This window comes from Bufo gargarizans, chromosome 2 (assembly GCF_014858855.1).
Source record: "Bufo gargarizans isolate SCDJY-AF-19 chromosome 2, ASM1485885v1, whole genome shotgun sequence".
Taxonomy (NCBI): Eukaryota; Metazoa; Chordata; class Amphibia; order Anura; family Bufonidae; genus Bufo; species Bufo gargarizans.
Window position 1 is genome coordinate 145,828,607 of NC_058081.1, and position 26,560 is coordinate 145,855,166.

The window sequence follows — 26,560 nt, forward strand, 5'->3', positions numbered from 1 at the left end:
CCAGGAACGGAATCCGCAAAAAACGGATGACATACGGAATGACATCCGAATGTCATCCGTTTTTTGCGGATCCATTGACTTTGTATTGTACCAGGATCCGTTTTTTCAGGACAAGAATAGGACATGTTTTATATTTAAACGGACATGCGGAACGGAACAACGGAAAGTGTGCTGTCCGATTTTTTCCAGGACCCATTGAAAATGAATGGGTCCAGATCTGGTCCTGATCTGTTCCTGAAAAAACGGAACAGATCAGGAAAGAAAAAAACGGACGTGTGAATGGACCCTAAGGGTAGCTTTGCATACAAAGAATCATTTGCAGTTTCCTGTGGTTTATTATATGCTTGCCTAGAGTGCCATTTACTGCATAGGAAAACAAATGTACTGTAGGTAGTGTGAATAGTAGCCTAGACATTTGAACAAACGAGTTCATTAAATGCAGAGGGATTTAGGTTTGCACTTGCTTTTGACTTCTTTTTAGCTATCTTGCCACTAGTTTTCACGTATTTGTCCTTACTATGGATGACTTGGATGTATTGGTCAGTGCTGCTGTTTTGCTGGTCACTGCTAGATGCATTAGATACTGAGTCAGACTCTGTAAGACCATGTTCAGGTTTGTGCTTTGATTTTACTTTTCTATTGCGTTCCACAAAGTGTTCATCAACATCATAGTTCCTCATATTTAGCTTTTTGCGATGATGTGGTGGTTTATCAGAGTCAATCGGGAATCCTCCTTCCCAGGATTTATACTGTATTCTTGCTGAGTCTCTTCCTGATAGAATATGACCATCTGTTCGATCACCAATGTAAAAGCGAGAAGGATGGCGAAGATCTGATAAGGAACGAGGCCGGGCGGATCTGCTGATTAAATCTCTCTGAAGTTCATCATCTTCTTCCTCACTGAGGTGCGGTGAGTAGGATCTTCTTGGAGTTTGAAGAAGATACCTCCTGACATTCCTTGGGTATAACTCCACTATATCCCCAGACTCATCCATTCGGAAGTGTCTTGGAAGCCTAGATGTTGAGCGTAGGAGCTTCTTTCGAGACTCATGTTCATTAACAATAAAATACCTTGTGTGTGGACGGTGGGACACAACATTTGGGACACTGGATCCATGATGCTCAGGTGTTACACGCCTGATTCCTTTTCTGAACAAAGGTTCTGATAGGGCATCTTCAGTTTGCTTCTTAGGCACTACTGGATTGTAGTTCTTGGTTCTGCAGATATCATTTGAACTTCCCAGTTTTACAGTAGGTGGCCTGTGAATAAAGGAGCATTAATGCATCAGTATACACATTTGAAGTGTATATACGATCTGAGAAATCTTTGGACAGAAGCTTTAACCCCTTAGTGACTAAGCCTGTTTGGGCCTTTATGACCAAGCGTTTTTCTTCCTTTTTCATGGTCTCGTTCCAAGAGCTATAACTTTTTTATTTTTTCGTCTATATAGCTTTATAAGGGCTTGTTTTTTACGGGACAAGTTGTAGTTTTTAATGGCAATATTTTGGGGTACACATAACTTTCTGATTAACTTTTATTAACTCTTTCTGTGAGGGAGAAAAATAGCAATACTGCCACTGCGTTTTTACATTATAAATTTTACGGCGTTCATTTTTCGGTACAAATAACATAATATCTTCTCTGGGTCAGTACGATTACAGTGATACTAAATACTTATAATCTTTTTTAAGTTTTACAACTTTTTTTTCCAATAATTTTTTCCAATAAAACCCCTTTTATTAACCCAAAAAATGATTTTGCATTGCCACTTCACAAGACCCATAACTTTTTTTTTTCTTTTTCTATGGAGTTGTGTGAGAGCTTGATTTTTGAGGGACAACTTGTATTTTTCATTGGTATCATTTTGGAGTAAATGCCGTTTTTTGATCGCTTGTTATTCTGTTTTTTTTCTGTGGAAACTAAGAATAAATTAGAAATTCGGTCTTTTTTTTTATTTATTTTTTAAGGTGTTCATCATAGGGGATAATTTATGCAATATTTATGATAGTCTGAGTCGTTACGGACGCGGCAATACAAAACATATTGGGGATATTTTCTTTTTGCAATTTTTTTCATTGAAAAGCGTATTTTCAATGGAAAAAAAGCATATTTTTTTATTTTATGGAATTTTTTTATTTAATAAAAGTGTATTTTTTTTCTATTTTTTTACTACTTAAAAGTCCCACAAGGGGACTATAATATACAGTATTTTGATTGCTTTTAAAATGTAATGCATTATCTCTATATGCCTGGGGGAGCCGTGCAGCGCTTAGACTGGGCCGCTGTAAAAACCGTGCAAGTGACCATGGCCATGCACTGCCAGGTGTAAACAGAGCAGGAACCGGAAGCTGGGGGCAGCGCAGAGGACCAGAGCGGTGTGGAGCAGGTAAGTATGAATCTTCTATTTCAGAGGCCATGCTGCAGGAACTTGTTTAAAACATTTTTACCAGAAAAGTGGCGACATTTCCTTCCATCCTGCCTCCTATTCATAAATCAGTGCTTTGCTTTACTGCAGAGGACAGGACTCACTGGTTATTACCATCTCCTGCCAATCCAGTTATAGGCGCCCTGCGGTAACAAGTAAGCACTTTACCTTGCTAGTGGGGAAGGCGCTTATTGGTTAACACTTTAATGACTAGGCCTGAAAAGACCTTAATGACCGGACACTTTTTTGTGATTTAGCGCGCGTGGTGGTTCAAATTGTGGTAGCTATCTGGTATTTGTTGGGCTACCAAAATAATTTTAGCAACAATTTTTATATGGGGAAAACTGTACAAAACATTTTTAAAAAGTATATATATTTTTTAAACTATAGCTCCTTATCTCCTTATTCTTTAAATATGCAAACTTACACCAACCTAAATTATTAAATTTAATTCCCTATTATGTGTAGGCTATTTTGTTATATAATATGTATAGTTTCACGTGAATGGGGCAGTATAATGGTGACAGTTTTGGTTGGTGTGGGTGGTTTTTCTTTTTTGTATTACGGTACATTTTTTTATTATATTTTTTTAACTTAATTTTTAATATATTTCTGCTACATAATATGTCCCCAAAGAGGTCATAAAAAGACCTTGGGGGACACCGGCACTTTTTAAAATTTTGCACTTTTTCCTTTTTATTTTATGCTTTTATTTGTATTTCATTAATATTTTATTGTATTATTTTTTTTTTATAATTGGTTTATTACTTATTTTAAATGTATTTTTGCCACATAATATGTCCCACAAGAGGTCATAAAAAACTGTTGGAGGACAATGAACAAAGTTTTATTTTTTATTTAATTTGTCTTTTTTATAATTTTATTTACAAACCGGATTCCAAAAAAGTTGGGACACTATACAAATCGTGAATAAAAACTGAATGCAATGATGTGGAGGTGCCAACTTCTAATATTTTATTCAGAATAGAACATAGATCAAGGAACAAAAGTTTAAACTGAGAAAATGTACCATTTTAAGGGAAAAATATGTTGAATCAGAATTTCATGGTGTCAACAAATCCCCAAAAAGTTGGGACAAGGCCATTTTCACCACTGTGTGGCATCTCTCCTTCTTCTTACAACACTCAGCAGACGTCTGGGGACCGAGGAGACCAGTTTCTCAAGTTTAGAAATAGGAATGCTCTCCCATTCTTGTCTAATACAGGCCTCTAACTGTTCAATCGTCTTGGGCCTTGTGGCGAAACCAACCTCGCCACTGGGTTTTGGAGAGGCCTGTTTAAAAGCCTCTTGCCTCAGGATTATGGCCCATACTAACTTTAAAGAAGACAGGCCGGCCGCACAGCTTAAATCTGTCTTTGGAATTGTATTTTGTTATGTGAGGGTACCCAGATGGCTAGTTTAATTGTATTCGTGTGGTCTGAGTGTCATTCGCCTAATGATATGCACTCAGACTTGAGCTATCTGGGAATATGTTAAATGTCTGTGGTTGCTGGGATTGTGTGACATTGTGTGTTTAAATGGTGATTTCTGTCCTGTTGTCCCCACGTGTGTATTGGCGATCTCCCCTTTGTCCTGAGAGATAATTGGATTATCCCCCGGTTGTCTCTGGGGCAGGGAGGAGGAAACCATGATGCATTGTGGGGATGTTTTGTATCTGTTCGGTGTGTCGCAGTCTCCATTCTGGTCCCCTGGGGGCGTGTCCACCAGATATGGACCTGCATAAATACGGGCGGGTAGCCCTCAATAAAAGGTTCCTGTTTTATCCTTCATCATGCTGAGACTGGTGTTTGGATAACTGATCAAACTGGGGGATTGCTATACGCTGAAGATTTGCTATACTCCCCTGGCATAACTACTAGCTCTTGTAAGAGCTGTTCCTGCTCTCTGGCTGGAGGAGAGGTTCACCCACTGGAGCCTGGAGCCTTGTGGTAGGTCCAGCGTGGGTGGAGGACGGTGAGACCCCAACCAAGCTGCGGCGGTTCGTGGGGTCTGTAGGGCGTACGGTGTCAAGTGGAGTGCTTGGAGTCCTCGGAAAGCACTAGGAGCATCTATCGACGGAGGTACCCGGTCGGGGTGCTAGGAGATCCGTTACAGGCCTTCTTTGTTGCACCTTCCTCTTTATGATGCGCCAAATGTTCTCTATAGGTGAAAGATCTGGACTGCAGACTGGCCATTTCAGTATCCGGATCCTTCTCCTACGCAGCCATGATGTTGTGATTGATGCAGAATGTGGTCTGGCATTATCTTGTTTAAAAATGCAGGGTCTTCCCTGAAAGAGATGACGTCTGGATGGGAGCATATGTTGTTCTAGAACCTGAATATATTTTTCTGCATTGATGGTGCCTTTCCAGACATGCAAGCTGCCCATGCCACACGCACTCATGCAAACCCATACCATCAGAGATGCAGGCTTCTGAACTGAGCGTTGATAACAACTTGGGTTGTCCTTGTCCTCTTTGGTCTGGATGACATGGCGTCCCAGATTTCCAAAAATAACTTTGAATCGTGACTCGTCTGACCACAGAACAGTCTTCCATTTTGCCACACTCCATTTTAAATGATCCCTGGCCCAGTGAAAACGCCAGAGCTTGTGGATCTTGCTTAGAAACGGCTTCTTCTTTGCACTGTAGAGTTTCAGCTGGCAACGGCGGATGGCACGGTGGATTGTGTTCACTGACAATGGTTTCTGGAAGTATTCCTGAGCCCATTCTGTGATTTCCTTTACAGTAGCATTCCTGTTTGTGGTGCAGTGTCGTTTGAGGGCCCGGAGATCACGGGCATCCAGTATGGTTTTACGGCCTTGACCCTTACGCACAGAGATTGTTCCAGATTCTCTGAATCTTCGGATGATGTTGTGCACAGTTGATGATGATAGATGCAAAGTCTTTGCAATTTTTCGCTGGGTAACACCTTTCTGATATTGCTCCACTATCTTTCTGTGCAACATTGTGGGAATTGGTGATCCTCTACCCATCTTGGCTTCTGAGAGACACTGCCACTCTGAGAAGCTCTTTTTATACCCAATCATGTTGCCAATTGACCCAATTAGTGTTAATTGGTCTTCCAGCTCTTCATTATGCTCAAATTTACTTTTTCCAGCCTCTTATTGCTACTTGTCCCAACTTTTTTGGGATTTGTTGACACTGTGAAGATTTGAATCAACGTATTTTTCCTTTAAAATGATACATTTACTCGGATTAAACGTTTGATCTGTCATCTACGTTCTATTACAAATAAAATATTGACATTTGCCATCTCCACATCATTGCATTCAGTTTTAATTCACAATTTGTTTAGTGTCCCAACTTTTTGGGAATCCGGTTTGTATTTTTTTCAGAATCTTCTATAATTTTTTTAAATATATTTTTGCCACATATGTCCCCCAAGGGATCATAAAAATACTGTTGTGGGACACTGAACACACTTTTATTTAGCACTTTTATCTTTTTATTGTATTTTATTTTTAAATTTTTGAATAATTTTCTATTTTTTTGTGCCACATATTTTATTTATCTTTTCTTTTATTTATATTTTATTATTTTTTTATTAATTTATTTACTTATTTTTTTATAGATATATTTTTCCCACATCATTTTTCCCCAAGAGGTCACTGAAAGACCTTTGGGAGACAATAAGTCACTTTTTTTTGTACTATTTCCACTGTAATTGGAGCATCCAAAGGAGCCCCAGTTACAGGAAAACCAGCCTGCTGGGGAAGGGGGGGGGGGGGGGCTTTGTACCAGGGCAGAGCTGATTGGGGTCTACTGACCCTGCAGCTCTGCGCTCCTCTGCCCCCGAGACACCCAGCGATCACGTGATCGCCGGGTCCACACTGCAGATGGCTCTTAGAGGAGAAAGCAGAAGCGCTGATAAAGCGCTTCTGTCTTCTCCTCGGCTTCCTCGCTCTCACTAATAGCTGAGGACTCTTTCTGCTCTTGCTACAGTGCAGTAACAAAACCTGTGATCCATCCGCTGTGCGGCGCTCCGGGCAGAAACATAGCTGATCGCAGGATCAGCTATGTTTCTGCCCAGCAGAACAGGGGATGCAAACTATGGCTCTGGGGGCTGCAGGTTATGCACCCCTGCTCTAAAGGAACAACTTTTAGCAAATGAAACAGTGGAAAAAGGGCCCAAGGGTCATTGAAAAGTTTTTAGGCAGAAACCTTTCTGTCCTGTGTGTGGGGCCTGGTTTGATCCTTGCTATGGGTCCCTTCTCTATGTACACCTATGTCCTGAGACATGGTTTTAAAAAAAATTCTGCAATACATTTTTGGTTCCCCCTTGCGCAAGGATGCTCTATTTGTTGAACCATTGGTCCACCATTTGTCCACCATTACACTGCCCACCGCCTCCCTTTTTTGTTTGACTGACAGTCCCTGGTATTTCAGAGCTGGTAGCAATGATGCAGGGAAAGCTGGATGCACCAAACAAAGCAGCCCTGCCCACGGTGCACTGAAAATCTTATCTGCATAAAAATTAAAAGAAGCATTTCTCAGGATTATAGAATCATATTTCCATAAGAAATGTATGGTTATGTTTGAAGCACTTATCCTACATGGTGGTATGCTTACTTAGGAATTTTGGAGGTGACCGACCCGTAGCTCCTTAATCTTAGTGCCTAGTTGCAGTGGCAGAGAGCATTTACTGATATATGTTAAGTTAATATTTTCTGTAGGACATATTTACAGAATATTTCATTGAATTTTAGTGCACACCTACCTGCTGGAAATGTTCTCCGCCCTCTGCTGTTTTACTCTAGATGCAGAAGGGCTCAGGTTTACATTTGGGATTTGGGGAACAATGACTCGTGGGGCAGATTGAGTGATGGTCTGTATTCGACTGTGTTTGCTGCCAGGGGATTCAAAGTTTACCACACTGCCATTCTTTCTTGGAGTTGAAGAGTGTACAGATGACTCTTGGCTGACTATGTCACTGTCTTGTTGTTCTCGTTTTTTGTCAAGTCCATCCTTGTTCTGAAACCGGGCTGAGTACACAAAACATAATTATGTATTAATATTGAAACCACGGTTCAGTACAAGAGATCTTTGCACAGTAGAAATGGTATATGATGTACACTATGAAATCCTGTAGTCTATAATGAGTATCTAAGCTAACAATTTCACTGAATATGAGGGTTCATATAAAGTTTATAAAGTTGGGCTGAAGTTTGATGAAAATCGAAAATTTTAAAATTGATCCAATGCAAATCATGGTACTCCACAGCCGTAAAGGAGTGTTTCGTTAAATGGTCACTGATACAACTCTACAAAATACCATAAGAAACTTTGTAATATATCTTATCAGAAAAAAATGCCTTGTTCTAAAGATATCAGCTGCCCCCCCCCCCTCAACCCACACACACACACACCTCCTATTTCTAAAATGACTTTGTCTTTGAAAATCATGAGAAATCTCTCTTGAACAGCTGCTGCTGCTCACTGAAGGATCACATCACATTTCCCCTTACGAGTCTAGGGAGAGGTGAAGGGGGAAGAGTGAGCAGGAACTAAGGAAGACACTAGAGAGAGACGCACACACACAGCAAAATAGAGTAACGGGCAGTGGTTGTGGACCCGCTGTGCCAACTAATCACTTTGACTTTGGGCTAAACCTAAGGGTGTTGTCCTGGCGGGTCCCTGGTATTTAACCTCTGTACAGGGATCTGGACTTCGCTGTAGAGAACTAACCAGGCTGCTACCTACTAGAGTAGTCCTGGTTGATGGCTAACCCCTGGGGGGTCACAGACATGGGTGCAAAGAACCAAGGACTCAGGAAAAAGTGTAGTCTGTAAGTCCAAAGGCAGGGCAGACTTACTACTTACAGTGGCGGAAATAATTATTTGACCCCTTACTGATTTTGTAAGTTTGTCCAATGACAAAGAAATGAAAAGTCTCAGAACAGTATCATTTCAATGGTAGGTTTATTGTAACAGTGGCAGATAGCACATCAAAAGGAAAATCGAAAAAATAACTTTAAATAAAAGATAGCAACTGATTTGCATTTCATTGAGTGAAATAAGTATTTGAACCCCTACCAACCATTAAGAGTTCTGGCTCCCACAGAGTGGTTAGACACTTCTACTCAATTAGTCACCCTCATTAAGGACACCTGTCTTAACTAGTCACCTGTATAAAAGACACCTGTCCACAGAATCAATCAATCAAGCAGACTCCAAACTCCCCAACATGGGAAAGACCAAAGAGCTGTCCAAGGATGTCAGAGACAAAATTGTAGACCTGCACAAGGCTGGAATGGGCTACAAAACCATTAGCAAGAAGCTGGGAGAGAAGGTGACAACTGTTGGTGCGATTGTTCGAAAATGGAAGGAGCACAAAATGACCATCAATCGACCTCGCTCTGGGGCTCCACGCAAGATCTCACCTCGTGGGGTGTCAATGGTTCTGAGAAAGGTGAAAAAGCATCCTAGAACTACACGGGAGGAGTTAGTTAATGACCTCAAATTAGCAGGGACCACAGTCACCAAGAAAACCATTGGAAACACATTACACCGCAATGGATTAAAATCCTGCAGGGCTCGCAAGGTCCCCCTGCTCAGGAAGGCACATGTGCAGGCCCGTCTGAAGTTTGCCAATGAACACCTGAATGATTCAGAGAGTGACTGGGAGAAGGTGCTGTGGTCTGATGAGACCAAAATAGAGCTCTTTGGCATTAACTCAACTCGCTGTGTTTGGAGGAAGAAAAATGCTGCCTATGACCCCCAAAACACCGTCCCCACCGTCAAGCATGGGGGTGGAAACATTTTGCTTTGGGGGTGTTTTTCTGCTAAGGGCACAGGACAACTTATTCGCATAAACGGGAAAATGGACGGAGCTATGTATCGTGAAATCCTGAGCGACAACCTCCTTCCCTCTGCCAGGAAACTGAAAATGGGTCGTGGATGGGTGTTCCAGCACGACAATGACCCAAAACATACAGCAAAGGCAACAAAGGAGTGGCTCAAGAAGAAGCACATTAAGGTCATGGAGTGGCCTAGTCAGTCTCCGGACCTTAATCCAATCGAAAACCTATGGAGGGAGCTCAAGCTCAGAGTTGCACAGAGACAGCCTCGAAACCTTAGGGATTTAGAGATGATCTGCAAAGAGGAGTGGACCAACATTCCTCCTAAAATGTGCGCAAACTTGGTCATCAATTACAAGAAACGTTTGACCTCTGTGCTTGCAAACAAGGGTTTTTCCACCAAGTATTAAGTCTTTTTTTGTTAGAGGGTTCAAATACTTATTTCACTCAATGAAATGCAAATCAGTTGCTATCTTTTATTTAAAGTTATTTTTTCGATTTTCCTTTTGATGTGCTATCTGCCACTGTTACAATAAACCTACCATTGAAATGATACTGTTCTGAGACTTTTCATTTCTTTGTCATTGGACAAACTTACAAAATCAGTGAGGGGTCAAATAATTATTTCCTCCACTGTATATATTCCAAATAGCAATTCCTAGGTTGGGGAAGGAAGAATACATGCGTAGTCCAGGTCACAATTCCAATGTAGGGGAAGGAAGCAAGGAGCAGATTCGGAAGACAGGCAGGGTAGTTACAAGGGTATTCAGACAAGAAATAAATCACCTTTGCTGGTTATCAGAGACTAGCAACCTCAAAGCTCCGGAGAGGGGGTGGAACAGTCCAACTAAATAGGGAGGCTGGTCAGCACTTTGTCATCAGATGGACAGAGAGCAAAAGGGAAAGATTAACTCCCACAGTGCTGAAAGGAAGTTCACTGAACACTAGTCCCAATATACACCGGGAGTGGAGCGACGCCCGAGACAGCAGGACAGCAGCAGAGATAGGCCAGTAGCCTAACATACTGCACAACTAGTTTCTCTCTCAGCCAAAGTTCTATATTCACATCTATACAGGTCAGTACTTCTCTGTAATGTCCTCCATAATCCTGGTGCTGCTTCTGAGTGTGAGAAAGTTGGGAAGTAGATTCCTTTACTTTCTGTGTGCAGTGGATGCCAGCCAACCTCCACCTACCAGATGTAGGAGAACAAGACATGCAGCATGCACAGGTGAAAACTTCTCACTAATATGTGATACAAGTTATAATGGCCAGAAATTGTAATTCATGTACACACTGTACTAATGATTAACGCCTTCAGGACACAGCCTTTTTCACCTTAGGACCAGGCCATTTTTTGCAAATCTGACCAGTGTCACTTTAAGTGCTGATAACTTTAAAACGCTTTGACTTATACAGGCCGTTCTGAGATTTTTTCGTCACATATTGTACTTCATGACACTGGAAAAATGAAGTCCCAAAAATTATTTTTTATGCATAAAAAAAATACCTAATTTACCCAAAATTTGGAGAAATTAGCAAATTTCAAGGTTTCAGTATCTCTACTTCTGTAATACATAGTAATACCCACAAAATTGTGATGACTTCACATTCCCCATATGTCTACTTCATGTTTGAATTATTTTGGGAATTATATTTTATTTTTTGGGGATGTTACAAGGCTTAGAAGTTTAGAAGCAAATCTTGAAATTTTTCAGAAATTTACAAAAACAAATTTTCAATTTTTAGGGACCACTACAGGTCTGAAGTCACTTTGCGAGGCTTACATAATAGAAACCACCCAAAAATGACCCTATTCTATAAACTACACCCCTCAAGATATTCAAAACTGATTTTACAAACTTCGTTAACCCTTTAGGTGTTGCACAAGTTATTGGCAAATGGGGACGAAATTTGAGAATTTAATTTTTTTACCTAATTTTCAATTTTAATCCATTTTTTCCACTAACAAAGCAAGGGTTAACAGCCAAACAAGACTGTATCTTTATTGCCCTGTCTCTGCCGTTTACAGAAACACCCCATATGTGGCCGTAAACTACTGTACGGCAACACAGCGGGGCCTAGAGTGAAAGGTGCACCTTTGGGTTTTTGGAAGGCAGATTTAGCTGGACTGGTTTATTTACACCATGTCCCATTTGAAGCCCCCCTGATGCACCCCTAGAGTAGAATCCCCATAATAGTGACCCCATCTAAGAAACTACACCCCTCAAGGTATTCAAAACTGATTTCAAAAATTTTGTTAACTCTTTAGGTGTTGCACAAGATTTAATGGAAAATAGAGATACAATTTCAAAATTTCACTTTTTTGGCAGATTTTCCATTTTAATATTTTTTTTTCCAGTTACAAAGCAAGGGTTAATAGCCAAACAAAGCTAATTATTTATGGCCCTGATTCTGTAGTTTACAGAAACACCCCATATGTGGTCGTAAACTGCTGTACGGGCACACGGCAGGGTGCAGAAGGAAAGCAATGCCATACAGTTTTTGGAAGGCAGATTTTCCTGGACTGTTTTTTTTTACACCATGTCCCATTTGAAGCCCCTCTGATGCACCTCTAGAGTAGAAACTCCAAAAAAGTGACCCCATTTTAGAAAATACGGGATAGGGTGGCAGTTTTGTTAGTACTAGTTTAGGGTACATATGATTTTTGGTTGCTCTATATTACACTTTTTGTAGCAAGGTAACAAGAAATAGCTTTTTTAGCACCGTTTTTTTTTATTTATTTACAACATTCATCTGTGAGGTTAGATCATGTGGTAATTTTATAGAGCAGGTTGTCACGGACGCGGCGATACCTGATATGTACACAATTTTTTATTTATGTAAGTTTTACACAATGATTTCATTTTTTAAACAAAAAAAATGTTTTAGAAATTGAAAACTATTTTGGGGTGCATATGACTTTTTGATTTGCTTGCTATTACACTTTTTGTGACGTAAGATGACAAAAAATGGCTTTTTTTACACTGTTTTTATTTTTTTACGGTTGGTCACCTGAGGGGTTAGTTCATGTGATATTTTTATAGAGCCAGTCGATACGGACGCGGCGATACCTAATATGTATACTTTTTCTTATTTATGTAAGTTTTACACAATGATTTCATTTTTGAAACAAAAAAAAATCATGTTTTAGTGTTTCCATAGTCTAAGAGCCATTGTTTTTTCAGTTTTTCGGCGATTATCTTGGGTAGGGTCTGATTTTTGCGGGATGAGATGACGGTTTGATTGTTATAATTTTGGCATACATGCAACTTTTTTGACCACTGTTATTACCTCTTTTGGGAAGTAAGGTGGGCAAAATTTCAATTTCATCATAGTTTTTTATTTTTATGGCGTTCACCGTTCAGGTAAAGTAACATGACCGTTTTATAGATCAGGTCGTTATGGACGCGGTGATACCAAACATGTGTAGGGAATTTTATTTTTTCATTTTTAATCAGTGATAAATGTGTTTTTAGATTTTTTTTCACTTTTTTTCACTGTTTTCACTTTTTTGACCCAGACCCACTTTGTTCTTGAAGATCCAGTGGGTCTGATGTCTGTATAATACAGTACAGTACACTATATAGAGTATTATACTGTATTTTACTTACACTTTGTCTGAACAGATCTATGCCTTTAGCACAGATCTGTTCAGCACCATGCACAGCAGGATGCCTGAGAATGCGTCCTGTTGCCATGGGTACCTTTCCCCCTCTGCTCAGTTGTGGCCACAACTGCGCAGACGGGGAAGGGTAAGGAGGGGGTCTGTCTGGGGGCTCTCTCCCTCTCCATCGGGGGGCTGCAAAGGCACAGCAGCCCCCCGATAGGGGAGGGAGGGAGCTCCCTGAGCTGTTAACCTTTTCCATACAGCGGTCCGTACGGACTGCGGTATGGAAAGGGTTAAACGGCTGACATCGCATCACAGATGTCAGCCGTTTATACCAGGGTGTCAGCAATGTGCTGGCACCCTGGTATACCCACTGTACACCAACGATTATTCAATGGGCGGCGGGCGGGGATCGCGATCCCGCCTGCCACACCGCCCGCCTCCCGCACCGTCCGCAACCCATCCCTCCTGCACCCCGCCAACATGAAATCATTCAGGGGTGCGGGGGGGGGGGGACATATATATTTTAGGCATAAAAAAGTTTCTGATCAGAAACTGCAAAAAGTGCAGCAAACTGCAGGTCTGAATTGACAATGATTTGAGCAGGCACCTTGTTCCGATCACCGCCGGCCGGGCGGCAGTGATCGGAACACCACATGACGTACCGGTACGTTATGTGTCCTTAAGTACCAGGACATCCGGCGGGCAGTTCCAGTGTCGGAATTAAACGCCGGATTTAAACAACGCTAGTGTGAAAGTAGCCTTAAAGGAGCACTCCCACAATTTTTTTTATTTTGATGATCCCAGAGAGCTAACTGTATACATGATAGTACCTTTGTTGGACTGTGACACTGTTGATCCAACTATATGGACAAAAGTATAGGGACACCTCTCCTAATAATTGAATTCAGGAGTATAGCCATGCAGACTGCCTTTACAAACATTTGTGACAGAATGTCATTCTAAAGAACTGCTGAATTCCAGCATCGTCCTGTAATAAGATGCCACTGCTGCAGCAAGTCAGTTTGTTACATTTCTTCCCTCCTATATATTCCACCAACAACTGTGAGTTGTGTTCTTTCAAAGTGGAACCACAGAAACTAAGCCAAGAAGTAACAGAACAGGATATGGTACAGAGCGAGGCTGCCACTGAGATGCATAGGCATAAAAGTCACCAGTGCTGTGCTCACTCAATAACTGCAGCATTCCAAACCTGGACTCGTGCAGTGGAAACATCTTCTGTGGAATGATGAATCGCACTTCTCTGACAGTCTGAGGGACAAGTCTGGGTTTGGCAAATGCAAGGAGATGCCTTGTGCCAACTGTGTAGTTTGGTGGAGGAGGGATAATGCTATGATTTTGCTGTTCATGGGTTGGCCTAGTCCCCTTAGGTCCAGTGAAGTAAAATCTTAATGCTTCAGCGTACCAGTACATTTTGGACAATTGTCTGCTTCCAACTGTGTGGGAGCATTTTGGGGAAGGAGCTTTTCTGTTCCAGCATCACTGTGCCTTACTGCACAAAGCAAGCTCCATAAAGTCATGTCCAGACTAATAAGAAAAATCTTAAGCTGGCCTTATTAAACCTCACTGTGGCTCTATTTGCCCAAAAAACATTTTTTTATAACCTGTCAATCACTTACTTAAGGTGCCCAAGGGGAGGTCCGTTAATATAGGGTGCCCAGCCGCACCCCTCGCCGCCCGGTGCCCAGCGCCGCCTTCCCTGTCTTTAGCGCTGCCTTCCCTGTCTTCAGCGCCGCCTTCTACAGCTCAGTGCCGCCTCTGCAATCCTCCCTGTCCCTCTGCCAGATCCCGTGCCTGCGCACTAGGCTCAGCCTGATGGGCCCGTGCGGACTCCGGGCAGTGGCTTTGTTGAGCGAAGTGCGCATGTGCTGGCGCTCAACGAAGCCGCTGCCAGGAGTCCGCACTGGCGCATCATTCTGAGACTAGTGCGCAGGCGCGGGATCTGGCAGAGGGACGGGGAGGATTGCGTGGCGGCGCTGAGCTGTAGAAGGGAAGACAGGGAAGTCGGTGCTGGGCACCGGACGGCGAGGGGTGCGGCCGGGCACCCTGTATTAACGGGCCTCCCCTTGGGCACCTTAAGTAAGTGACTGACAGGTTATAAAACCTGTTTTTTGGGGCAAATAGAGCCACAGTGATGTTTAATAAGGCCAGCTTAGGATTATTTTTATGGACATGAGCATATGTTTAGGTTAGAGGGGTTAAAACTGATGACAGAATCCCTTTAAAAAATGCTCGTCTAAATGACTGAGCAAAAATCCTGTAGAAAACCTTTCCACAAGAGTGGAATCTGTTTTAGCTGGAAAGGGAGCAACTATACTCCTGTATATTCTCTGTCAGCCCCAGTTATAGGGGAAGCAAGGAATTTGAAGATTTAGCTGTCAATTATATCAGGACAGTGCAGATGTGACATTTTCTGGATAAAAACATGAGTTACATGTGTGAGCAGGATTATTAACAACAGGAGTATGCTGAAAGTAAACTTCTTTTCAAAACCCACCTACAGCCAATTGAAACACTTTTTTCTTGTCTTCCGTCCTTTCCTAAAAGAAAAGCTCCATGTTTAAAAAGGGAAGTGGCATAAGTAATTATGGTTTTGAATGATTACTCACGGCCTCTACTTACAGTTTGGATCTGTGCTCTTAGCTGATTATTGGTGAATTTTAATGACCTTGCAATGCTTTGAAGGTAATAAATCAACATGCTAAGATAAAATAAAATACAGAAATACAATTATAAGTAATGAATGTACTTAGACAAAAATCATTATTTTGTGACACTAGCAGAATATACCAAGCCAAAGAGATCATACCGGCTCAAAGTGTAAGGCTAGTTTCACACTAGCGGCAGCCTTCTCTGGCAGGCTGTTCCAACGGGTGAACATCCTGTTGGATTCGTGCTGCCGCTAGTGCACGTGTGCTGCCGACATGTCATAGTTTTATTCCGGACGTCTCTCGGCATGTTTGCCGCGCTGCCACCGGAACTCTGTCCCGTCCCAACTATAGTCAATGGGGCTGCAGAGGACCTCCGGCGGCACCTGTGCACTAGCGGCAGCACGGATCCGGCAGGCTGTTCACTAGCCTAAGGCAGTATACTTTTTAAGATGCATTAAGCAGTTGAATAAACAGACTATATATAATATTAAGAGCACTCAAATATCTGTGAAGTGTAATGAAGTTATACCTCATACAGATAAATATAAAAAATTATAAAATGTTATTCAAATTATTCCAAAAAAAAGATTCTCTAGATAATCCCACATATACACAACATAATTTGTAAAAAAACATGATTGGTAAAAAAGAAAATGAAGAAAAAACAAAGAAAGGAAAATGTATAAGTTCACCAGTGTCTACTCATTGTGAAATCAATTGATTAAAAAAGATCGTATTTCCAGAATACTGTATATTTCACAGTGCAAATTTTGGTGCATATACTGATTGCGGCAATAGTCAACAAATTGACTCCGCACTGTCACTGCGCTGATATATCAGATAGCTGGAAAATAAGAGATTCGGAAACACCCGTTCAGATATACGGCTAGGAGGCTCCACAATATTACTAGTATACTGAATTGCTGGAGATATGAAGCTTGAATAAACCAGCTATAAATTACTTGCAAAATGTCACTGCATTGACTTCCCAAATTGCTGAAGATAAAGGGCCAGATTTATCATGACTCTGACAGCTCACTCCACTTTAACATATGGCTAAAGTCAGTTTTAGCCAAGTCAGATTTATGATCGGCCCTTTAAGACTGTAATAAATGTGGTTTGACGGTAGCAGTTTATCCATCAGTAAGCAGCTTTACAAAATTCGCACGTTTTTATGAAAAAGTCGCATGTTCTATTAAAAAGTCTCATAAGATAAGCATGGTCCTCACTGGAGTGAAATTGCGACTTTTTAAATAGTCCCAATAGTAAATCTGTCTAGAGATTCATTTACATAAGAAAACACGCCCACTTTCAGAAAACTGGCGAGCATAGTGCAGAGCAGAAAAAAGTTGCAAATTTGTGCGCAGTTTTAGCGTTTGGGACTTTTTTGGGGACTTTTTCACTCCATTATTCTGACCTGAGCTAATAATAAATCTGGCCCAAAAAAGCTTAGATAAACCAGCTTAGATAAGCAGCTAAAAAAGTTGACAGTGTGTCACAGCAAATTGTAACGTTCAGAATTTGCAGTATTCATAATATCCAAAAGTTCAATATAATTTGAGTTCCACTCAAATCAAACTCAATTGTTGGAATTTATGATCTTAAACAAGCCAGCTCTAATAAGCAAAGTAAGTTGCGATATGAGTAGCCTTTGAATCGTCCCATATAATTGTATGATTTTCCTAAAATATGACGTAAAGTCATGATTTTATGAAAGACACGGAGGCGAGTATTGCTTAACCCTTTCTTTACTGACACACAACAGCAGCAAAGAATTCAACAACAAAATCAACCAATGGGCACACAGCCCTCCCCCTAGCCCCAGTATAAAGGGACCACCCCTTCAGTCTGTCTTCCTCTTTCTTTGTCTCAACAAGTCCATCAACGGAAGAACTGGAACAACCGGAACCAGGAGAACTCCAATGAAGCGATCACCACGTCCCCGAACAACCAACTTGGAGGCACGGCGTCAACAGAAACCGCAGAAGATATCCACAGCAGGCCAACAGCAGCGAAGGATCAACCTTAAAAGAAATAAATAATAGTAATAATAGCAAGAACGTCAAGAAGCGTACATGGTACACCCATCCGGAGCACCCGACGCGGCAACAAAGCAGCAATAAATTAATATCAGTCAATCATGAACAACAACCTTAAACATCAACATAACCCCATAAACAGATCACATAAACCCAAGGGAGGGATAAACAAAGGGCGGGGCAATACTCGCCTCCGTGTCTCATAAAATCATGACTTTACGTCATATTTTAGGAAAATCATACAATTTTATTTCAAGACACGGAGGCTCATATTGCTAGTTTAAAGCCTTCCTACAATAGAGGTGAAAAGATGAGGATCCGGCCTAAAGTAAAACTCCCTAAACGTGGAGACCCGTGACCAATCCGCAAACCTCATGACATCCTCCAGGCGAGCACCAGATAGAGCCAAGGAGGTCGCCGAAGCACCACGAATGGAATGCGCCGTAAAGATGGTAGTGTCAATGCCAGACAGAGACAAGATCCATTTCACCCAACGCGAAAGGGTCACAGCGGTCACCGGAGCAAAGGGTCTCCGGAAAGATATGAACAGCTGTGAAGCAGAAGAGGACCGCAAAGACCGAGTCCTAGACTCATACTCTTTCAGACAGGTAACCGGACAGAGCGCCACCGAAGACGGAAAAGCAGGGTAAGACACAGACGTGATATGAGTCTTGGTACGCCGAGAAATGTGAAATGTAACGCCCTCCGGAAAGAAAGACCGGGCGTCATGATCCAAGGCCCGGACATCTGAAACCCTCTTGCAAGAAATAAGGCAAAAAAGGGTAACCAACTTGGCCGACAGTTGGCGAAGGGATAAGTCCTCATTGGAGTGCCAGGAGGAAAGAAAAGAGAGAACGGAGGAAACGTCCCAAGAACTAGAAAAACGAGGCCTGGGGGGCCGCGCAAATCGGGAGCCCTTTAGCAACCGGCACACCAAAGGGTGACGTCCAGCTGGACAACCATCGAAACCCCTATGACCGGAAGAAATAGCCGATCGAAACACATTTATAGTGCGATAGGCCTTCCCATCATCATACAAGGAACTGAGGAATTGAAGCAACTCACCTACAGCAGCTGTAGAGGGATCCAGGTTCCGAAGGAGGCACCAACCAGCCCAAGATCGCCAAGCTGCCCTATAGGCTCTTCTGGTACCCGGGGCCCACGCACTTTCCAATAGGAAAACAGCCATCTCCGAAAGTCCTTCGGTCTGCCAAGACAACCCGACACTCTGCAAGCCAGCAGACGAAGGGACCCGTCCATCACCAGAGGATGAGGATGGTTCAGAGGATCCAACAGCAGTGACGTCCGGAGGGGAAGCAGAAGGGGAATCTCCATCAGAAGTTCCAAGAGCTGAGGGAACCACGACTGAGTGCCCCAAAAAGGAAGCACCAACACCAGCTCCGAGGCATGTAGGCGTATCTTGGCCAAAATCCGCGGGATCAGCGAGAATGGCGGAAAGGCATACATCACCCCTTCAGACCACTGTTGAAGAAGGGCATCCACTGCCTCCGCTGCCGAGTCCGGTCTCCAACTGAAGTATCTGGGAAGTTGGGCGTTCCAGCGTGAAGCGAAAAGGTCGATTGAAAACGGACCCCAACGAGATACGATGACAGAAAAGACCTCCACGTCTAACCTCCAGTCGCTGGCATCCGAGATGTAGCGTGAGTTCTAATCGGCCAGCATGTTGTGCAATCCCGGTAGATATTCCGCCACCACCGAAACGTTGCGGTCCAGGCAATAATCCCAGAATTCCTTGGCCAGATGAGTCAACATCGACGACCGGGTACCCCCCATGGAATTGATATAACGGACAGCTGAGATGTTGTCCATGCGAAGGCGAATACATGCCCTGGCCCTCCCGCAGGTGAAGCTGCGAATGGCAAAGGAACCCGCCAGAAGCTCCAGGGCATTGATGTGCAAGTGAGACTCCCCCGTGGACCAAGGGCCACCTGTGGAAACCCCCTCGCAGTGGGCGCCCCAACCGTGAAGGCTGGCGTCCGACTCGATCACCAGATCCGGATGGGGGCCAAACAGAGCCCTGCCATTCCAGGCAGAGAGGTTGGCAATCCACCATTCCAATTCGTCTCCGGATCCAAAGAGACCAGATCCGCATAAGACGCACCGGCCTGCAGGTGAGCGATTTTGAGACGTTGGAGGGCCCGATAATGAAGGGGAGCCGGGAAGATAGCCTGAATGGAAGATGATAAGAGACCGATCACCCTGGCCAAATGATGCAGTGAAGCCCGTGGAAGGGAGAGAGTGCGACGTAACTCCTTGCGGATCGACCGCACCTTCGAAGGAGGAAGACTCAGAGTCAAAGAGAGAGAGTCCACTTGGAAACCGAGAAACTCCACGGTCTGAGCAGGAACAGACAAGATTTCTCCCGGTTGAGTATGAAACCCAGGGAGGATAGAAGACGTACCGACAACTGAAGGTGGGCCAGGAGCAAGGCCTGGTCCGCAGCCATAATCAGAATGTCGTCCAGATAAATTATGAGTCTCACCCCCCGACAGCGAAGCCACGCCACCACCGGGCGCAACAGCTTGGTGAAGCACCAGGGGGCGGACGAAAGTCCGAAGGGGAGACACGTGAAGCGCCACACCGACCCCTGCCAGCGGAAACGAAGAAGGTCCCTGGAGGGAAGCGCTATTGGAACCGTCAGGTACGCATCTTTGAGGTCCAACTTGGCCATCCAGTCCCCGGGAAGCAGCATGTCCCTCAGGAGGTGAATGCCCTCCATCTTGAAATGCCTGTACCTGACGAATGCGTTTAGGGCCTTTAAATTGATGACGGGACGGAACTGGCCTCCCTTCTTTTCCACCAGGAAAATACTGCTGATCACCCCATCGCGATCGAGAGGGGCCGGTTCCACCGCCCCCTTGAGATAAAGGGCCCGCAATTCCACGTCCACGAGGCTCTGCGAAGCCTGCGACCGGAACGTGGAAGGAAGAGGGGAGGGAACCACCGGGGGAGCGACAAGCTCTACAGGGAGTGCAGAATTATTAGGCAAGTTGTATTTTTGAGGATTAATTTTATTATTGAACAAAACCATGTTCTCAATGAACCCAAAAAACTCATTAATATCAAAGCTGAATATTTTTGGAAGTAGTTTTTAGTTTGTTTTTAGTTTTAGCTATTTTAGGGGGATATCTGTGTGTGCAGGTGACTATTACTGTGCATAATTATTAGGCAACTTAACAAAAAACAAATATATACCCATTTCAATTATTTATTTTTACCAGTGAAACCAATATAACATCTCAACATTCACAAATATACATTTCTGACATTCAAAAACAAAACAAAAACAAATCAGTGACCAATATAGCCACCTTTCTTTGCAAGGACACTCAAAAGCCTGCCATCCATGGATTCTGTCAGTGTTTTGATCTGTTCACCATCAACATTGCGTGCAGCAGCAACCACAGCCTCCCAGACACTGTTCAGAGAGGTGTACTGTTTTCCCTCCTTGTAAATCTCACATTTGATGATGGACCACAGGTTCTCAATGGGGTTCAGATCAGGTGAACAAGGAGGCCATGTCATTAGATTTTCTTCTTTTATACCCTTTCTTGCCAGCCACGCTGTGGAGTACTTGGACGCGTGTGATGGAGCATTGTCCTGCATGAAAATCATGTTTTTCTTACCTTGCAGACTTCTTCCTGTACCACTGCTTTAAGAAGGTGTCTTCCAGAAACTGGCAGTAGGACTGGGAGTTGAGCTTGACTCCATCCTCAACCCAAAAAGGCCCCACAAGCTCATCTTTGATGATACCAGCCCAAACCAGTACTCCACCTCCACCTTGCTGGCGTCTGAGTCGGACTGGAGCTCTCTGCCCTTTACCAATCCAGCCACGGCCCATCCATCTGGCCCATCAAGACTCACTCTCATTTCATTAGTCCATAAAACCTTAGAAAAATCAGTCTTGAGATATTTCTTGGTCTTGACGTTTCAGCTTGTGTGTCTTGTTCAGTGGTGGTCGTCTTTCAGCCTTTCTTACCTTGGCCATGTCTCTGAGTATTGCACACCTTGTGCTTTTGGGCACTCCAGTGATGTTGCAGCTCTGAAATATGGCCAAACTGGTGGCAAGTGGCATCTTGGCAGCTGCACGCTTGACTTTTCTCAGTTCATGGGCAGTTATTTTGCGCCTTGGTTTTTCCACACGCTTCTTGCGACCCCGTTGACTATTTTGAATGAAACGCTTGATTGTTCGATGATCACGCTTCAGAAGCTTTGCAATTTTAAGAGTGCTGCATCCCTCTGCAAGATATCTCACTATTTTTGACTTTTCTGAGCCTGTCAAGTCCTTCTTTTGACCCATTTTGCCAAAGGAAAGGAAGTTGCCTAATAATTATGCACACCTGATATAGGGTGTTGATGTCATTAGACCACACCCCTTCTCATTACAGAGATGCACATCACCTAATATGCTTAATTGGTAGTAGGCTTTCGAGCCTATACAGCTTGGAGTAAGACAACATGCATAAAGAGGATGATGTGGTCAAAATACTCATTTGCCTAATAATTCTGCACTCCCTGTATGTGGAAACCCTGAACCGTGGACAGTACCCACGGGTCGCTGGTAATGAACGCCCAAACATGCATAAAATGTTGGAGTCTGCCCCCTACATAACGGTCCGAAAAAGGGAGAAGAGGAGGTAGACTTACCAAATGGGCGTCTGAGGATTTCCTCTGTAAGATCTTCCTCGGCCCTGAGCACCACGGGAAGGGAAGAAGGACGGTTGGCGCCTCTGGTCTTGGACAGGCGGGCGGTAGGAGGTGAAGGAGCCTCGACCCGAACCTCGGGTCTGGAACGAGGAACGGCCGGACAGACGGCCCCCTGTACTGCCAGCCCTAGTGGAAACCCTTCCGCTAAATACCCTACGCATTGACGTCTGGGCTTTATCAAGGGCGGTAAAGGTCCCTACGAACTTCCCCAGTTCCTTAATGAAGGGATCCCCAAAGAGGAAACCTTGGGCCTCTTTACCTGATTCTGACAGAGCCATGTTAGTCAGCTTAGGCTCGATTTTTAAGAGGATGGCTTTGCGCCTCTCAATACTCAGGGAGGTATTTGCATTTCCTGCCATGCAAATGGCTCCTTGGGCTCAACCACGGAGTTCCTCCGGGTCGACCAGCTGACCTTCCGCCACGGCGGATTCCGCCAAATCAAAGATTTTTGTCAGGGGCCCCATAATGTCTAATAACTTGTCCTGACAAGCTTTGAGAGCTGAGTCTAGGCCTCTCTTGGGGCTAAATCCCGTTTTCGACAGGAATTGGACCATCTTTGGGTCCACGACCGGGGTTTCGCATACCTTATTAGGTATCGCCGGTCGAGGGCATTCAGCCCGGAGCTTGTTCCGTGCCTCCTTGCTAAGCGGCTTGCGGACCATGGAATCCAGATAATTGGCAACGTGAGGTGCCGGAAGCCACTCAGCGGACCTGGGGTGGTGCAGGGAGTCCGGGTCAAAAAGTGGGGCACCCGCCGGATCCAAAAGAGAAACGGCATGACCGGGTTCCGCCTGGTCGACCTCTACCGGTCGCCGGGGCAAAGGTGAAAAGGAGACAGACGTCCCTTGGAGGGGTGACCCATCAATATCCAGATCCCCGGAATCATCATAGGATTCCAACAAAGCCTCCTCCTCGGATTCCGCATTTGAATCAGACTCAAGCTCGGGTTGAGACCGGGCCGACTTCCAGTGCCGTGCTCTTTCTGCCTGGGGCGGACAGGCTCTTTTGCGCGGCCGAGGCGCGCTGTCATTAGATGGGACCAGGCCATCAGTCATATCAGTTCTGGAGGCATTAGGGGCAGGCATGGAAATGGGATTAGGGGTCACTGCAGCTGATGTATTAGCAATGAGCACCTGTGAGATTGAGTGGGTCAAGGCTGAGGACATGGACCCCATGGCTGACACAATGGCCTCAGAAATGGACCTCTGTAGGGACAGGGCCTGAGCATCAGTGGCTAAAGGGGCAGTGCCACCTGAAGTTATAACCCCCATAATCTGAGGGGGCAGGGGGGAGCCATCATGAGAGGGGGTCCCCAGTGTTGAGGGGAGCGCTTTCTGGGAGGACATGGTAATGCTCAGAAAAACGCCAGGCCAATATGTCAGGGGAAAGGTGCAAACCTAGCAGGCCTACTAGCAGAACAAACTGACCCTAAGGCTAATGTGGCTGACTAAACTAACTAAGCAGAGTAAGTCACCCTGCATGTGAGGAGCCGCCGTACCGGTGCCGCTGTTGGAGAGACCGCCCACCGAATGAAACTAGCGGTGCGGCTCTCCCAAGATGGTGGCCGAAATCTCGCGAGATCTCGGGCGCATAGGAGAAGCGGTGGGAATGAGCGGCAGAGCAGATGAAGGAGGCCCCGAGGTCCCGCAATATCGCGAGACCTCGGGCGCAACAGTACAGCGGCGGAGAAGGTAAGGGCGCCGCTAGAACAACCCCAGGGCCGCGATAACAAGGCGAAAAAATCTCCTAACCAGGAACAAAACGGCGACAACAAGGGGAGTTGCAAGAAACCCCCCTCTCCCCCAGATAGCTGGGCGATAGTACATAAAAACGGGCTACAAGTCCAGATACAATATGGATAGATAGAACCTACAGATCTAAACCACCTAGATATATATGGAACAAAACAATATAAACATATAGACCACCAGCACCTGCAAGCAGGAGGGTGGAATACTTAACTTGTGTGCAGCAGCAAAGAAAGAGGAAGACAGACTGAAGGGGTGGTCCCTTTATACTGGGGCTAGGGGGAGGGATGTGTGCCCATTGGTTGATTTTGTTGTTGAATTCTTTGCTGCTGTTGTGTGTCAGTAAAGAAAGGGTTAAGCAATATGAGCCTCCGTGTCTTGAAATAAAATTCACTGCATCATCATATCGCAATATTGGAGATACAGATTAAGTAAGCTTAGATATACAGTTTTGATATGCAGTGCACGTTACCACTCTTGAGCTTCGGACTTGTATGGCGATCCTTCCAGACTCTCGATCTGCAGTAAGTCTCACCTAATCAGCGTCCCACCTGGCGTCCCTGTCGATCCTTCCTGGTGATGTTTGTTCCAATGACTATTGCCGGCTCCTAGGAAGGATCGGCAGTCCCACTACACGTGGGACGCCGATTAGGTGAGACTTACTGCAGATCCCGAGTCTGGAAGGATCGCCATACAGGTACGAAGCTCAAGAGTGGTAACGTGCACTGCATATCAAAGCTGTATATCTAAGCTGTTTATCCAAGCTTACTTATCTAAATCTGTATCTCCAATATTGAGATATGATGATGCAGTGAATTATATGGGACAATTCATAGACTACTCATATCGCAACTTATTCTCTTATTTTCCAGCTATCTGATATATCAGCGCAGTGACAGTGCAGAGTCAATTTATGGACTATTGCCGCAATCAGTATATGCACCAAAATTTGTACTGTAAAATATACAGTATTCTGGAAATACGATTTTATTGAATCAATTGTCACTATGAGTAGACACTAGTTAACTTATACATTTTCCTTTCTTAGTTTTTTCTTTTTTTTTACCAATCATGTTTTTTTTTTTACTAATCATGTTGTGTATATGTGGGATTATCTATATGTATTAATTTGAATAACATTTTATAATTTTTAATATTTATCTGTATGAGGTATAACTTCATTACAATTACCAGATATTTGAGTGCTCTCCATATTATTTATATTCTCTTCCTTGCAATCCTCATCAGCATTGGCTGTTGCTGTAGGAGTTTGCAGCCACTGAAATTTACTATATTATCTTCCAGTTGAATAAACACTTTATACCTAATCTGTAATTTGACCTCCCCAAAAATGAGTGAACACTGGAAAACTGTGGGAAAGAAAGAAACCCACTCAAGCTTTTTCAGCACTGAGGGTTGTCCCCAACAGACTGGAGCCATTCATTGGCCTCAGTGGTGATGCATGTCCAAGCTGCACATGACCACCATCACTGGAACACAGCAGTTTTGAATAGGTGAGTGAGTTTCTTCCTTTTCCACACTTTTTTGGGGGTTGGACAACCTCTTTGATTGTGAAGTTATTTCCTGGGCAATGTAGTCGGCCATTACATCAAAGGCTTCTGACCTAGCGCCATATTCACTTTAAACAGGAACTAGCACTCATTGTTCACTTTAGGCTGGATAATAATAATGGATCCATTTTTAACAGATTGTATCATTAAACATAATGCATAATTACAATATCTTCTGATTGATCCACATTTGTGACTGTGAGATTTTGTGACTTCTGCCAATCATCAGTATGGAGGTACCATGCCACCTTCTTTATTCGGACACGGTAACTTGTCATCTGTGCGGCCATGCCTATTAGTTTTAGTTATTCTACTATGCCTTGATAAACTCAGATCCAGTGAAAAGGGCTGAATTGCTATACTAGTCACAGCTGTACATAAAGATGAGCTGCTGTGCCGGAAGACACTGGGAGTCCCAGGAATTAACTTCCACCAGTCACCATTTAATGGCCTAGTTTAATAGTGGCCACCGCTACAGCAATTAGACACGGTACACTGCTACTCTTTGCTTATCTCCCTGAAGAGCCATTTTGGTGAAAAACTTTATATGGGTCACCCTTCTCAGGGAAAACATTCCAACATCTGCCTGTCACAGGGCCATTAGATACACATTAGTTAGCCAGTATAGGGTATATATGCAATAAGATTTAACTGCACCTATTTCCGTGCCCAATAAACTCCTGGCACTATTGTACAGCGGTTGTGCTTGGTATTCACTTCAATGGGGCTGAGCTGTACCTAGGCCATGCGACCGATAAACGTGACTGTCACGGCTGAGGATGGGGAAAACCCTCAGCCGTGCGATGCCAGAAGATGTTAGGCTGCTCGGCCAGGATGACAGAATTAGGGAGCAGGTCACCTCCTAAAGCGTCCCTAACCTGACCCTAACTCCTAGCTGCATGGGCCGACCTTGAAGGTAGGAGGGCCCATGCTCAGGAACCTCGGATTC

At 43.9% G+C, this 26,560-nt stretch overlaps 1 protein-coding gene across 1 annotated transcript in view; it reads right to left on the reverse strand.

Annotated features, from left to right (window-relative positions):
* Positions 1-407: 407 nt before the first annotated feature.
* The window catches only part of TMC3 (transmembrane channel like 3), a 93,150-nt gene continuing 66,997 nt past the window's right edge, over positions 408-26,560 (reverse strand). The window contains exons 13-18 of the mRNA XM_044277065.1: positions 15,497-15,575; positions 15,372-15,414; positions 9,563-9,615; positions 9,308-9,317; positions 7,167-7,431; positions 408-1,260 (exon numbers count right to left, since the gene is read on the reverse strand). Of these exons, the coding sequence (XP_044133000.1) occupies positions 408-1,260; positions 7,167-7,431; positions 9,308-9,317; positions 9,563-9,615; positions 15,372-15,414; positions 15,497-15,575 (1,303 nt within the window). The remainder of the gene's footprint in view (positions 1,261-7,166; positions 7,432-9,307; positions 9,318-9,562; positions 9,616-15,371; positions 15,415-15,496; positions 15,576-26,560) is intronic.